The sequence below is a fragment of the Neolamprologus brichardi genome, chromosome 20 (assembly GCF_056152115.1).
Source record: "Neolamprologus brichardi isolate AB-2024 chromosome 20, ASM5615211v1, whole genome shotgun sequence".
Taxonomy (NCBI): domain Eukaryota; kingdom Metazoa; phylum Chordata; class Actinopteri; order Cichliformes; family Cichlidae; genus Neolamprologus; species Neolamprologus brichardi.
This window is the reverse complement of record NC_142123.1, coordinates 17,252,597-17,268,049: the sequence shown is the minus strand read 5'-3', so window position 1 is coordinate 17,268,049 and position 15,453 is coordinate 17,252,597. Positions and strand designations below refer to the sequence as shown.

Below are 15,453 nucleotides of genomic sequence, written 5' to 3'. Positions count from 1 at the left end.
CACTCACTTTTTCTCTCCATTAAGTGAGTCATCTTAGACTTGATGTTAATACCTACCTCAGTTGCACTGACTGCCACAGTTCTATGTTGGTGGATGTTGTTAGTTTATTCAAATATTGTGCACTAAATAGCAAAGATGTTTATTAATGCCCCTTGTGTTGTCCAAAGCGGCAGTTTACAATAAACTGAAAACAATACTTGAGTTGCACTGTTACTGTTTAAATTTTTTTTCATAATTATTTATTCTGTAATATGTTGCATACAACATGCTTTTCATTTTAAATAAATGTTCTTACTTCCAAACCAGTCCCTTGTTTTGTTTTTTTTTTGTTAAATTATAGGACTAAAGCTGTTACCTGTGAATTTAAATCATGTTTTTATTAAGTACTCGGTATCGGCGAGTAATGAAATGCAAGTACTCGTACTCATACTCGTTTCTATAAAAGTGGTATCGGTGCATCCCTAATATATATATATATATATATATATATATATATATATATATATATATATATATACATACAGTGGGATGCAAGTTTGGGCAACCTTGTTAATAGTCATTATTTTCCTGTATAAATTATTGGTTGTTACTAGGGATGCACCGATACCACTTTTTTGGAAACGAGTACGAGTACGAGTACTTGCATTTCAGTACTCGCCAATACCAATACCGAGTACTTAATAAAAACATGATTTATATTTACAGGTAACAGCTTTAATCCTATAATTTAACAAAAAAACAAACAAACAAGGGACTGGTTTGGAATTAAGAACATTTATTTAAAATGAAAAGCATGTTGTATGCAACATATTACAGAATAAATAATTATGAAAAAAAATTTAAACAGTGACAGTGCAACTCAAGTATTGTTTTCAGTTTATTGTAAACTCTGCCGCTTTGGACAACACAAGGGGCATTAATAAACATCTTTACTATTTAGTGCACAATATTTGAATAAACTAACAACATCCACCAACATAGAACTGTGGCAGTCAGTGCAACTGAGGTAGGTATTAACATCAAGTCTAAGATGACTCACTTAATGGAGAGAAAAAGTGAGTGGCAGGGTTTTTTTTTAAGAAAAGTAGCTTTTCTGCATTATCAGCAGTCAGACTGTTTCTGTTTTCATCTATAATGTGCGACACTTAGCTAAAAAGTCTTTCACTTTCCACACTGCTACATGGGGCTGAGAGGTATTTACTCGTCTGTTTCTCTGTTTAGAAGTCTCACAAGCACAGTCACAGCTCGGATGACATCAGAGGGTAGTGCGTCGTAGCTGCTCACTTTTTTAGTTAGTTCCTCAAAGGGGGCGAGGATGGCAACAGTCGTCTCCATAAGAGCCCATTGGTGAGCGGTGAGATAGTCAGGGAGTTCATGCTCGGACACCACCAGCACTCGCTTTTGCTCAATGAGGGACTGGAGCATGTAATACGTGCTGTTCCAGCGCGTCTGTGCGTCCTGCTGCAGTCTCTTTATTGGCTGGTTGAGCTGTCCCTGAATGTCCTCGAGGCGGGAGTAGGCTAAGGCGGAATGTTTAAAATGCCCAACTATTTTCCGCCCCACTGCTATAGCATCAGCTATGCTCCTCTGTGCTAATAAGCATGGGTAAATAAGCGTGGGTAAACTCCTTGTACTCATTGTCGTGTTGGGATTTTGGTGCTTGATTAAATTACTTGTGTTAAATGCTCTACCTTTTGAACCTCCTCTGGACAATTTCGCTAAGCACAATTTGCAGTCCGCCTTTGTTTTCGCGTCTTCGTTCACTTTGAAATAGTTCCACACAGCTGACTTGTCTCGCCTGCCCTTCTCTCAGCTCTGAGCTGCAGCCGGGGCCTGGGGGCGGGCACTCGGGGCCTGGGGGCGGGCACTCGGCGCCTGTGATTAACCCCTTACATGCCGCTCAAACATAGACAGGTCTCAGACTGTGGTATCGGTCCCCGGTATCGGGGGACTTTTAACGAGTACGAGTACTTTAGAAAATGTGGTATCGAGGCCAATACCCGATACCGGTATCGGTGCATCCCTTATATATATATATATATATATATATATATATATATAAATATATATATATATTAGGGGTGCAACGATACAACAAAATTCACGGTTCGGTTCGGTTCGATACTTTGGTGTCACGGTTCGATATTTTTTCGATACAAAAAAAATGTTCATGCCTTTTTATTAATTTGTCATTTATTAAATTTTCACGGCACATTCTGCACCACCTCTCTGTGCGTTCATCATTTGTTTGAAGCCAGCTCACCTCCTGCAACCACTTTTCCGAGAATACGTGCTTCTTTTGTGGTTCAGACTCCTTCTGACATTTCTTTGGAGGTGGAGGAACATCACAGTAATTGCTTAAAGGAGCTTCTTCGACATCTTTAAGAGTTCTAAACAAATGTCTGTCCTCTTCCTTAAAATCTTATGTACGCAAACACGCGTTGCAACTTCTTATCTTGTGCGGGTTTTTATTTTGACAGCGAATGCGCACCTGCGGACCACTTATGTGCAGCCCTGGTTATTTAGCTCGTCATATTGCAGCCACAGAAATTCTTTTGTCCATGAAACCATAAAGCTGCACTTTCTTTTTGCCTTATAGTCTGATTTGTCATAACCTTTCCGTTTTGTCACTTCTTCACCCTGACCTGTCTTATTTGGCTCAGCAGAACTAAAATATATATCCTGCTGCTTTTACACACGCACTAACATAACGCTCAGCGATTCTCTGCGCGATCAACCTCTCACATGTTTAAGCTGCAGGAAATTTCACTTGTCATGTTTGCATAGTAAGCTAACGATTGATAAGACGATGTCAGAGGAATTGGTGCGCAAATTATCATCACTCACCAATCAGTACTGTCGCTTTCTATACACAGTTCACGCGATTGCAAAGTGAAAGCAAAAAACAAGCGCAAATTCAAACGCGATTTCAGTATGTCACATATTGACAGTGGCCGATGCCAATGACATAATTACCCAGCTACATTTCCGAAAGAATGCAAAAGCATTGACATATATTTTTCCTTCCTACGATAGGCCGACGGGCAGGGCAGAGATAGATTTTGGTAGCCCGACTGGAAAAAAGCCCCAGGACGTCGGGCTAGCGATTTTGCGAGCCCTGTATCTGATTGAGGAATCACTCATCTTTGGAGAGAGTTTATTATGGAGAAATGTCTCTTTCCAAAATAAAAGCTATACTATACGCTTCTTCTGGGCTATATTCTCAGCAGCATATTAAACATATCAGGTCCCCATAAGGAGAATCATGTGCTAACGGCTGTCTAAATGACTCGGGTAAAGTTTGTAGCATGCGTGCTTGTTTTTGTCTGCTTCCACTTGTCTTTGCACTAGGATGATGTCGGAGTAAATGTGCAGTCATATTGGTTGTGTTCCCACTAGTGCTGTCAGCGTTAATCTGAAATGACGTTAAGGTCACAACACGGCAAATCTCCGTTAACGAGCTACCGCGGATCGCCTCATGAGTGGGGCTGGAAGACGTCAACACATTAACGAGCTAACGGCGCTAACACACTAGTTCCCACCAATTGAGCATTGCTGGCACATCCAACATACTGTTTTACTTTTGTCCATGACGTGCTTACCTTCAGGGTCATACGTCACATGAAAACCAAAATAGTTCCAAACGCCAGATCTGAATGAGGGTGGGGGAGGTTCAATTTGCCATGTTGCAAGGAGAGCTTAACTTCTGTCTAGCTAGCTTGCCCTGCGCTCAGTGAATCTGTGTTCGACTACTCCGCCTAGGCTGCACTGTCGAGCGCAGATCCACTGAGCGCTCAACACAGACAGCATCGTCAGAAGGAAAGTTGATAAAATAAATTAAAAATGTTGTATCGTTCGATACATATGCGTACCGAACCGAAAGCACTGTATCGAACGGTTCGATATCGATACGAGTATCGTTGCACCCCTAATATATATATATATATATATAAAAATATATATATATATATAAGATAAAAGTAAATCATAAAATTCAATTGTCTAGGAGTGTTAAGCTGGGAGGTGTATCCTGGACACAAGCAAGGTTGTAAGGTTGGAATTTTTTTGTTTTTTAAATTTCTATTACAAAAGGGCCATTATAGGTTTTCCAATTTAGTTTGTAATTGAGTATTTTTCTAAGACAGCTAAACTTTCTGACCCGGAGCGCAATTAGGGGTCAGGGTCCAGTGACGATCTTCCAATCTCTTGTTTTCGTCCGGCCTCCTGAGTAGAGGCACCTTGGCCATTCACCATATCTGACACTGGCGATGAAGGTGGTATTGAACTGAGGAGACCGACAGTTCATTTTCCTGAATGGGGAACAGGCGTGGTTAATACCCCAATAAGACTTCAAATGGGGACAAACTGGCAGCAGAGGAGGTCAAGGAGTTGTGGGTGTACTCAGCTCAAGCCAAATGCAAGCTTCAGGTTGACTGAGATTGGACCATGCAACGAAGAGCAGCTTCCAGCTCCTGGTTTGATCTCTCTGTCATTTTTATGTCTGTGAAATCCAGAAGAGATTCTAACCTTGGCTGTCACAGTCCTGGGTGATCCAGTGGTTTGAGTTTATTCTGTTTTTTGTCATTTTTGTACTTTGTTAAGTCTAGTTTGTTGTTTCTAAGGATCATTCCATATTACCTGGGCTGTTTTGATTAGGTTTAGTTATTAGATTTCCCCTTGTGTCTTTACCCTTTGTGTCTCCCTCCGTGTGTCTGTGTTAATATTGTGGTATGAGTTCTTGTGCCATTTTTCCCGTCGTGTTTTATTCTGTTATGTTTATCTATGTTCCCCAGTTCCTTCTCTCTCTCCAGTCTGTGCCTCTATGTACTTCTTGTTTTACTTTGATAGTCTCCCATCAGCTTGCCCTTCCCTGTCTCATCTGTGTATTTTGTGCCTGCCCTGCCTTCCAGCTGATTCTTCTTTGCCCTGTATCCCTCTGTGTATTTATGTCAGTGTATCCCTCAGTCACGTGTCGTAGTCTCCCTCATTCATGGCTGTGTGTCTCTCCATGTGTTTAATTTATATTTTACCAGTGTAGTTTTTCTAAAGTTTTCACTGCCAGCAATAAAGCTGCTTTTTAAGTTTACATTTTTGCCTCCGTGAAATCTGCATTTAGGTCCTATTCTGCCTGCACACAGCTGTTTTGTGACATCCCAAACTCGAGAGGTGAACTGAGGTCCACATTCCGAGACAATGTCTGGTAATAGAGCCAAAAAACATGGTTCCTGAGGAACTGAGCCATTTCTGAAGCTTAAGGGAGTTGTGGAAGGTGACAGAGTGCATAGCCTTGGAGAACTGTCTATAATAGTTAGTATAGAGTTATTACCCACTGATAGAGCCAGTAATGAAATCAATGGTGATGTAGGACCACGGCTGTCCTGGGACCATCAATGGACACATGTGGCCAAGAGGACTTCTCGGGTGAAATCTCTAAGAGAATGGCAGTGCTTAGTTTTTTATTTTTAGCTTATTCTTCTCTTTGTAATTTCGGTAAACTAGTTAACAATCAGATTTTCTCACAGTCTGTTTAACTATCTGTAACAGGGTTATCAATGGCTAAAAGACAAGATCCTAAATGAGGAGGGGCACCGCCAGCAGGTGAAGCTAAAGGAGTTGCAGGCAGTTGCTGAAAGAATAGACTGCACTATTCCCCAACTGGCTATTGGTAAATGAATAACATTACTATATGTATAATAATACACTGGCTTCCCTACATTAAATATTGTTGTATGTTATATTCTCTGCAAATGACTTTAGAAGTAAAAGAAAAAAACATAATAAACATAATACAAAACACATTTGTCCTGTGAAAATACAATGCAGTTTTCTAGAAAATATTGTATTTAACTTGATTTGATATCATTGACATTAACATTTTCTCTCTGTGCTGTAAACCCCCACAGCCTGGTGCCTTAGAAATGAAAGGGTAAATTCTGTCCTGTTGGGAGCTTCCAGAACTGACCAACTGATGGAGAATATCAGAGCAATACAGGTATAAATATCTATCAGTTAGTACACAGAAGTATAATTGTTCTCAACATAAAATAATACCAAACATGTGCCATTCAGTGTTTGGAGTGCTTTACATAATGTTGATAAACAAATTATCCCCAAACCATCCATCATTGTGTGTGAGAGAGTTTGTGTGTAATGAAAGTGGTTAAAGTTCATAGATCAGAGACTTGTATCATCTGCGTCTGTTATGAGGACTAAGACTAGAAAGGTTCTATAATGAAAACACTATTGTCACCATTTATTAAGTGTGCCTATGCCAAGAGGCACACTTATTACTATTCGTCGGATTTATTATTCTTATTATTAAGTGTGCCTATGCCAAGAAGCACACTTATTACTATTCGTCGGATTTATTATTCTTATTAAGTGTGCCTATGCAAAGAGGCACACTTATTACTATTCGTCGGATTTATTATTCTTATTAAGTGTGCCTATGCAAAGAGGCACACTTATTACTATTCGTCGGATTTATTAAGTGTGCCTATGCCAAGAGGCACACGTATTACTATTCGTCAGATTTATTATTAAGTGTGCCTATGCCAAGAGGCACACTTATTACTATTCGTCGGATTTATTAAGTGTGCCTATGCCAAGAGGCACACTTATTACTATTCGTCGGATTTATTATTCTTATTATTAAGTGTGCCTATGCCAAGAAGCACACTTATTACTATTCGTCGGATTTATTATTCTTATTAAGTGTGCCTATGCAAAGAGGCACACTTATTACTATTCGTCGGATTTATTATTCTTATTAAGTGTGCCTATGCAAAGAGGCACACTTATTACTATTCGTCGGATTTATTAAGTGTGCCTATGCCAAGAGGCACACGTATTACTATTCGTCAGATTTATTATTAAGTGTGCCTATGCCAAGAGGCACACTTATTACTATTCGTCGGATTTATTAAGTGTGCCTATGCCAAGAGGCACACTTATTACTATTCGTCGGATTTATTATTCTTATTATTATTATTAAGTGTGCCTATGCCAAGAGGCACACTTATTACTATTGGTCGGATTTATTATTAAGTGTGCCTATGCCAAGAGGCACACTTATTACTATTCGTCGGATTTATTATTCTTATTATTCTTATTGTGTGGATGCTTTAAGGCATCCACACTATTGTTTTCCTGTTTCTCTTTATTCTTTATTATTATTATTATTGTGTGGATGCTTTAAGGCATCCACACTATTGAGATCCTGTTTCTCTTTATTCTTTATTATTGTGTGGATGCTTTAAGGCATCCACACTATTGAGATCCTGTTTCTCTTTATTCTTTATTATTATTGTGTGGATGCTTTAAGGCATCCACACTATTGTTTTCCTGTTTCTCTTTATTGTGTGGATGCTTTAAGGCATCCACACTATTGTTTTCCTGTTTCTCTTTATTCTTTATTATTATTATTCTAGTTGCCACTTTTTGTACTTTTTTGGCACTTAACTACTTCCACAATTTTCAGCCGATTTTCACCGTTCAAATTTTAAACTATTCTGCTATTTCTGCTAATGCGGGCTATGACTTTTGCTATTTTTTGCTATTATACTTTTTAAAATATTAAGCTTTTTTCCTTTAATTTGTCCCATTGAAATGAATGGGAAACTTCCGCAATTCTGCTAAAACTTGCTTGTTTTTGAAACTTAACTACTTCCTCATACTTTCACCTAGAACAACCATTCAAACTTTAAAATGTTCACAAATTATTGGGCTATTCATGTATGATTCAGCTTTTTCATATCTGTTACCATTTTCATCTTATCCCTCTTCAAGTTTTGAGTTTCATCTTTGTGATTTTTCACAAAATACATGGGTTGTTATGGTTGCTATGCAGTTGGTTCTAAGTGAGACACTGTACCTTTGGCAATTTTCTCTTCATGTCCGAACAACTTCTTGCTACTTGCTCAATTTTCACTCAACTTCCACAAATTATACATCAAAACGTAGGTATTTTTGCTGGCGTTCAGAAAATGTCACTATCATTGTTGTGGGATTTATAGAATTTTGGCAAATCTCCTCAGACCAACACAAAGTCTGAAAACTCTCCATAGAAAGTCAATGGAGAGTTTGTTCAAAATCACCGCTTGACTTCTGTAATGAGAGGCATATTCGAATCGTCATATCTCCTTAACGAAGCGAAGTTAAGACATGAGGCTTGTCCGAGAATATCTTCAGACACTCCTGACGCTCACAATTCAAGAATTATTTTCTCACCTATTACCATTTGGCCATGAATTACGTTTGTTTGAGGGTAGGAAATTCGTCCTTCGCTCAGATTTCTTCAGCTTTCAAACTCTGGAAATGAGCCACTTTTTTCTCTCGTCATATCTTTTTGATAGATTTCCAGAGAGACCTGAAAATTTCCATGGTTGTTCACCAAAGCCTGCTGTCTCTTACGGTGAAAGAATGATATCAATACTCCAAATAGATTTAGAGTTAGAAAGCGTTGTTTGAGGGCAAGTCAAGACAGTTTTTGCTTCGCCTCTACTCAGTTATGGTGCATTACAAGTCAAATATCTTTAATAATTCATAATTTAATGATAAATTGTCAACACTTGAAGATTCCCCCATCTCTTCTGAACAAAACGGTGTAAGAATGACCGTTCTAGCCCTTACGGTTAGGAAATTATGGCCATTTGTTGCAGGGTAGTCCTCACTATGAGAAATAGACTGCAAAAATCCTGTCTCTCTGCTGCCTGTGTAAAAACGGCTGCACCTGTTTTGGCGGGAAAAAGTACACAGCCTCTCTGATTGGTGGATTCAAATTAAGCAGCTCCCAGGCTGCTTGACTGACCTACAAAGTGTATTTCTGCTTTTTATAGTATTTCTGCTAGATTATAGTATTTTTGCTTTTTATAGTATTTCTGCTAAATTATAGTATTTCTGCTAAATTATAGTATTTCTGCTAAATTATAGTATTTCTGCTTTTTATAGTATTTCTGCTTTTTATAAGATTTGTGCTTAATATAGTATTTCTGCATAATATAGTATTTCTCCTAAATTATAGTATTTCTGCTTTTTATAGTATTTGTGCTTAATATAGTATTTCTGCTAAATTATAGTATTTCTGCTTTTTATAGGATTTGTGCTGAATATAGTATTTCTGCTAAATTATAGTATTTCTGCTTTTTATAGTATTTGTGCTTAATATAGTATTTCTGCTAAATTATAGTATTTCTGCTTTTTATAGTATTTCTGCTAAATTATAGCATTTCTGCTTTTAATATGATTTGTGCTTAATATAGTATTTCTACAGGATTTGTGCTTAATATAGTATTTCTGCTAAATTATATTATTTCTGCTTTTTATACGATTTGTGCTTAATATAGTATTTCTGCCAAATATAGTATTTCTGATTAATTATAGTTTTTCTACCAAATCATACTACAGTATTTTTACTTTTTATACGATTTTTATAGGATATTTATATTGCTTAATATAGTATTTCTGCTTTTTATAGGATTTGTGCTTAATATAGTATTTCTGCTAAATTATAGTATTTCTGCTTTTTATAGTATTTGTGTTAAAACATAGTATTTCTACTAAATGTAGTATTTATGCTTAATCATACTATTTCTATATATTACTGCCAGGTCCCCAGGCAGCCAATCCTCTGTGAGGACTGAGACAGTAAAATTTACAAATCAGGGCCTGCACGGCTTCCCAGCCAGCCAATCATATCTGAGGTCTGCCGTTTCTTCTCTCGTCATATCTTAGCAAGGGTTGTACAAAGAACAATGAAAATCGCAGTCAAAGTACACCAAAGTCATCTGATTCACCCAGTACAAGAATTATGCTTCTAGTCCACCTAGTTTTTGAGTTACACGACTTTTTGTAACTCCAAAAAACGGCGTTTTTCGCCTCTCACCGCGATCTAATTCTGACTGCTCATCACCCTATTTTCCAGGCCCTCGCTCTCTTTCCCAGTGGCGCAGTTGGTAATGACACGGGTCTGCAACCAAAAGGTCATGGATTCAATTCCACCTTGATCAACATGTTTTTATCCCTACAAATTAATGCACTATCACAGACCAGTAATTCATATTCATCATTTATTACAATTCTGCAAACTTTTATCATTTTACCGGCTTTTCTAATATGGACCTCAGATACTGGTTAACACTCCATGGCACAAATACTGTTCCCTTTAGGCTCTGTGTATGTGTGTGTGTATCAATATTTCTCCCATTTTAAAGTATTACTCCTCCATAATTGTATTTCTGTTAAATCAAAGTACTTTTACTACATCTTAGTACTTCTGCTCAATCATATTATTTCTGCTTTTTATAGTATTTCTGCTTTTCATAGGATTTGTGCTCAATATAGTATTTGTGCTTAATATAGTATTTCTGCTTTTTATAGGATTTCTGCTAAATTATAGTATTTCTGCTTTTTATAGTATTTCTGCTTTTTATAGGATTTGTGCTCAAAATAGGATTTGTGCTTAATATAGGATTTGTGTTTAATATAGTATTTCTGCTAAATTATAGTATTTCTGCTTTTTATAGGATTTGTGCTTAACATAGTATTTCTGCTAAATTATAGTATTTCTGCTTTTTTTTTTAGAATTTCTGCTTAATATAGTATTTCTGCTTTTATCAGTATTTCTGCTTTTTTTTAGTATTTCTGCTTAATATAGTATTTCTGCTAAATTATAGTATTTCTGCTTAATATAGTATTTCTGCTAAATTATAGTATTTCTGCTTTTCATAGTATTTGTGCTTAATATAGTATTTCTACTAAATGTAGTATGTATGCTTAATCATACTATTTCTATATATTACTGTCAGGTCCCCAGGCAGCCAATCCTCTGTAAGGACTGAGACATTTAAATTGACATAGCAGGGCCTGCACGGCTTCCCAGACAGCCAATCATATCTGAGGTCTGCCGTTTCTTCTCTCGTCATATCTCAGCGACGGTTGTACAAAGAGCAATGAAAATCGCAGTCAAAGTACACCAAAGTCCGCTGATTCACCCAGTACAAGAATTATGCTTCTATTCCACCTAGCTTTTGAGTTACACGACGTTTTGCAAGAATACTGTTCCCTTTAGGCTCTGTGTATGTGTGTGTGTGTATCAATATTTCTCCCATTTTAAAGTATTACTCCTCCATAATTGTATTTCTGTTAAATCAAAGTACTTTTACTACATCTTAGTACTTCTGCTCAATCATAGCATTTCTGCTAAATCATACTATTTCTACTATATTATATTTTTCTTTCTAAATATAGAATTTCTGCTTTATAATTGTATTTCTGCTATGTTATAATATTAGTGCTAAACCAGAGTATTTGTGCTAAAACATAGTATTTCTGCCAAATGATAGTATTTCTGTCAAATTATAGTATTTGTGCTAAAACATAGTATTCATTTAAAATTACAATATTCATAGTTCATCACAGTGTCTCTGGTAAATCACAGTATTTCTGCTATGTTGTACTATTTTTCTAAATCATAGTGTTTCTGTAATGTTTAAGTATTTTTGGCTAAATATATTCTTTCTGTTATCTTATACTATTTCTCCTAAATTCTTGTATATTTGAAAAGTTATCATGTTTCTGCTAAGTTACAATATTTCTGCCAAGTTCTGCTATGCTATTGTATTTCTGCCAAGTATTATGTTTCCTCTAAGATATTGCAGTTCTGCTAAGTTATTACTTTTTTGCAAAGTTCCTTTGCTTCTGCAAAGTTTTTACAATTTCTGCAACTTTTCAGCTTTTTCAGCTAGTTTTTGCAGACAGCTTCAGCTGTAAAGCATCCACACTGCATTTTCGCAGGAAATGCAAATTTTTCTAGTTATTATTATTTTCCTTTTTCCGCCTAAAATTTTGCAGCGTAACTCACCCCGTAGTTTTGAGACAAGGTTCACATATGTTATATCATTTTGTGCGGCTGGATCTGGAATGGTGTGCTATGACATTTGGTGTTTATGACTTTTATAGTTTTTTAAATATTAATATTTTAGTGAAAATTTTCCCGCGCTTATGTGCCACACATTTTTGAGACAAGGGTTACATATCTTATATCATTTTGTGCGGCTGAGTCTGGACTAGTATGCTATGACTTTTGGTGTTTATGACTTTTATAGTTTTTTAAATATTTCGATTTTAGTGCAAATTTTGCCCATTTCTAGGCCCATGAGAAAGATTCAACTTTTGGCCCGATAGAAACAGATTTCAAACTTCATTTGTGGTGTGTTGGCTCTCTCTAGTGGTATGTCGGGGGTGCTACGGCCTGTCTACCCGTATTTGGATTACCGTAATGACGAGAATATTTACGGCGCGCACAGCGTCGCTGCTATCAGGAACCATTGGAAGTTTTAACGTTGCGCGAACCATTGAATACTTACGGTAAGCGCAAGGGTGTATGCTTGGTGGAAAACTCCATATCCCACAATTCATAGCACGCTTCTACCGAGTGAAACAATGGCGGCTGCCACCTCGTTTTTATATTCCTCTTATTCGTGTTTCTAGGTCACAAAATAAACTTTTAATATATTTTCAGGCGAGAATGTAGGTGTGTAAACTTCAAATATCTGCTCGTTTTATCAAGAAGTCACATATTAGCAACAGTTTTCTCACGATGTTGCTGCTAGCCAGCTAGCTAGCTATTCATTTATTCATTTTAGTAACGGTATAAACAGTGAAAGGTGGTTGTCCAGATGCTGGTCGATGTGGAAAAAATAACAGTTGTTTGGTGGTGTCTAACGAGGAGCTACAACAGAAGGCAGCTAGCCACCGGTGTAGGACAGAAAGGACATGCGGGGAAAGAGACATATGAGGCGGCGAGGCGGCCGCCGATCAACCGGTGGTGGCTAATGCGGAGCTAAATCATGGATCAGGGAAACCGAAGGCAGGAGAAGTAGGCGGCTGCCAGTCGGAGCATGAGGTGAACTGAATTTCAGGTAAGAAGTTATGAACTGCACTCTACTTGGGTCAGATATAAACCGAGTTTAGGTGTAGTTTATTTTCGTTGTGCTGACTTTTTACAATAACTTGATATAACTCTACTGCGTGCTATCTAGCACAACGGAGTTTCTATACAGCTGTGTGCGCGCTAAGTTACTGATGTTGAACTTTATGACAGCCTCTCCTGTCATTCTCTCGCTTGTTGAAACTTCAGTCATGAAACTGATCAATGATCGGCTTTTCTCTCTTGTTTGTTTATCGCGCTAAACAACAGCAGCACGTTTAAGGTTGATCAGCTGTTGTTAGAATTCCTTTGATTTTAATTTCTAGTATCAGCTGATGTTTGCTGGAGCCACAGCTGAAAAAAAGGGCTGGTCCAAACCAGGAGATGTCCTTACTGAATCATCAGAGCTGAACTGGTGATGGAGAAACAGGTTTACCTTTTAGGTGACATGAATGAGTTGAAGGGAAGTTTTGAACTGTTTCTGAGAGACGAATAACACAATATCCTTTTTTGTGTAGCTGACAGCTGGTAACTGTGCAGGGGCGGATCTAGCAAAGCTTTTTTTTTGTATTTGTCGGGCTGTGAGATGAAAAGCTACAGCCGGCTGTGTGGGTACAGCAACCATGTGTGAAAAGTGGTCCATAACGTAATGCTTCAAAGCGTTTTCATGCAAACATTGTCGGGTCTGCCGTGGTACAACGGGACTTCTGCTCATGAACCTCTGCACAAAGCGGCTGCACATCGGGGCTGTACGAAGTCACCTCATCTTTACACAAAACTGTAAGCTGTCATCTGTGAGGCGCGAGCGGTGTTTGTTTTTACCATAGTTCATGGTGGAGAATGGCTGCTCTGCTGAGTTTTGCTTTCTAGTCATTTGATTACTGTTGTATGGTAAATGATAAATGGCCTGTGTTTGTATAGCGCTTTACTTAGTCCCTAAGGACCCCAAAGCACTTTACACTACATTCAGTCATTCACCCATTCACACACACATTCACACACTGGTGATGGCAAGCTACACTGTAGCCACAGCTGAGAGTCCTGCCCCACGTCGGCCATGATGTGGGGCAGCAGAGGGTTACAAAATCTGAAGAATGTTAAACAAGTCATGAACAGAATAAAATTTTTGCAGTCTAACATTGTGTTTCTTCAGGAAACACATCTGATGCATAGTGAGGACTTGAAAATTAAGAGGAGTTGTTGTCCTCTTTTCCTGGCAAATGTGTGGTGGCAGGCGATTTTAACTGTGTACTAGATCCGGTGAAAGATAAGAACTCGGGAACCGAAGTGTCTCACACCCGTAGTAGGGTAACTATACAGCACTTTATGAAGGAATTGAACTTAATAGCTATCTGGAGGGAAGAAAATCCGGACGTTCTAAAGTTCTCATGTTATTCTGGTGCACACAAGTCCTATTCAAGAATTTACTTATTTTTGATAGAGTTGAGACTAAAATCAAGGAATGCTCCAATGAGGCTATTCTAATCTCAGATTATGCTCCCAATTCATTGGTATATCAGGACTCAAAGCTTGTGAAAGATGCTAGGATTTGGCGTTGCAAACAAAAATGGTTGGCGGACCCTGGATTTGTCTCGCTTTTGGATGAACAAATTAGCCTCTATTTTGAAATGAATAAAACAGAAACTTTTGCAAACATAAGATGGGAGGCTTTTAAGGCTTTTATTAGGGGCCAAATAATTAGATCCAATCCAATCCAAAAGGCAAAAAAGTTAGACACAAACATAAAGGCATTAGAAAATGAATACTATCACAGAAGGTCCCCTGAAATACACCAAAATGTATTGCTGCTTCGGGCCCAATGGAATGAACTTTCTGCCTCAAAAGCTTTGGCCAGTCTGCTGCGACTTAAACAGTCCTTCTACAATCAGGGTGAAAAACCTGGGAAGGTTCTTGCATGACGTCTCAAGCAGCTCCAGAGTGAAAGGGTTATTATCTCACTGCAAAAATGAGCTAGGAGAAATTATTGTGGATCCGGCAGGAGCCTTCAGGAAATATTATGAAGATCTTTACAGTTCAGAAATATCTAATGACCATCCATCCATCCATCCATCTTCATCCGCTTTATCCGGGGCCGGGTCGCGGGGGCAGCAGCCTAAGCAAAGAGGCCCAGACCTCCCTCTCCCCAGCCACCTCCTCCAGCTCATCCGGGGGAACACCAAGGCGTTCCCAGGCCAGCCGAGAGATATAATCTCTCCAGCGTGTCCTGGGTCTGCCCCGGGGCCTCCTCCCAGTGGGACATGCCTGGAACACCTCACCCAGGAGGCGCCCAGGGGGCATCCTTGTCAGATGCCCAAACCACCTCAGCTGGCTCCTTTCGACATGGAGCAGCAGCGGCTCTACTCTGAGCCCCTCCCGGATGGCCGAACTTCTCACCCTATCTCTAAGGGAGATGCCAGCCACCCTTCGGAGGAAGCTCATTTCCGCCGCTTGTATCCGCGATTTCGTCCTTTCGTTCACTACCCACAGCTCGTGGCCATAGGTGAGGGTAGGGACGTAGATCGACC

At 38.6% G+C, this 15,453-nt stretch overlaps 1 protein-coding gene across 1 annotated transcript in view; it reads left to right on the top strand.

Annotated features, from left to right (window-relative positions):
• Positions 1 to 15,453, top strand: part of LOC102794584 (voltage-gated potassium channel subunit beta-2-like) — a 235,649-nt gene that overhangs the window by 185,642 nt on the left and 34,554 nt on the right. The window contains exons 13-14 of the mRNA XM_087833517.1: positions 5,545 to 5,665; positions 5,904 to 5,992. Of these exons, the coding sequence (XP_087689643.1) occupies positions 5,545 to 5,665; positions 5,904 to 5,992 (210 nt within the window). The remainder of the gene's footprint in view (positions 1 to 5,544; positions 5,666 to 5,903; positions 5,993 to 15,453) is intronic.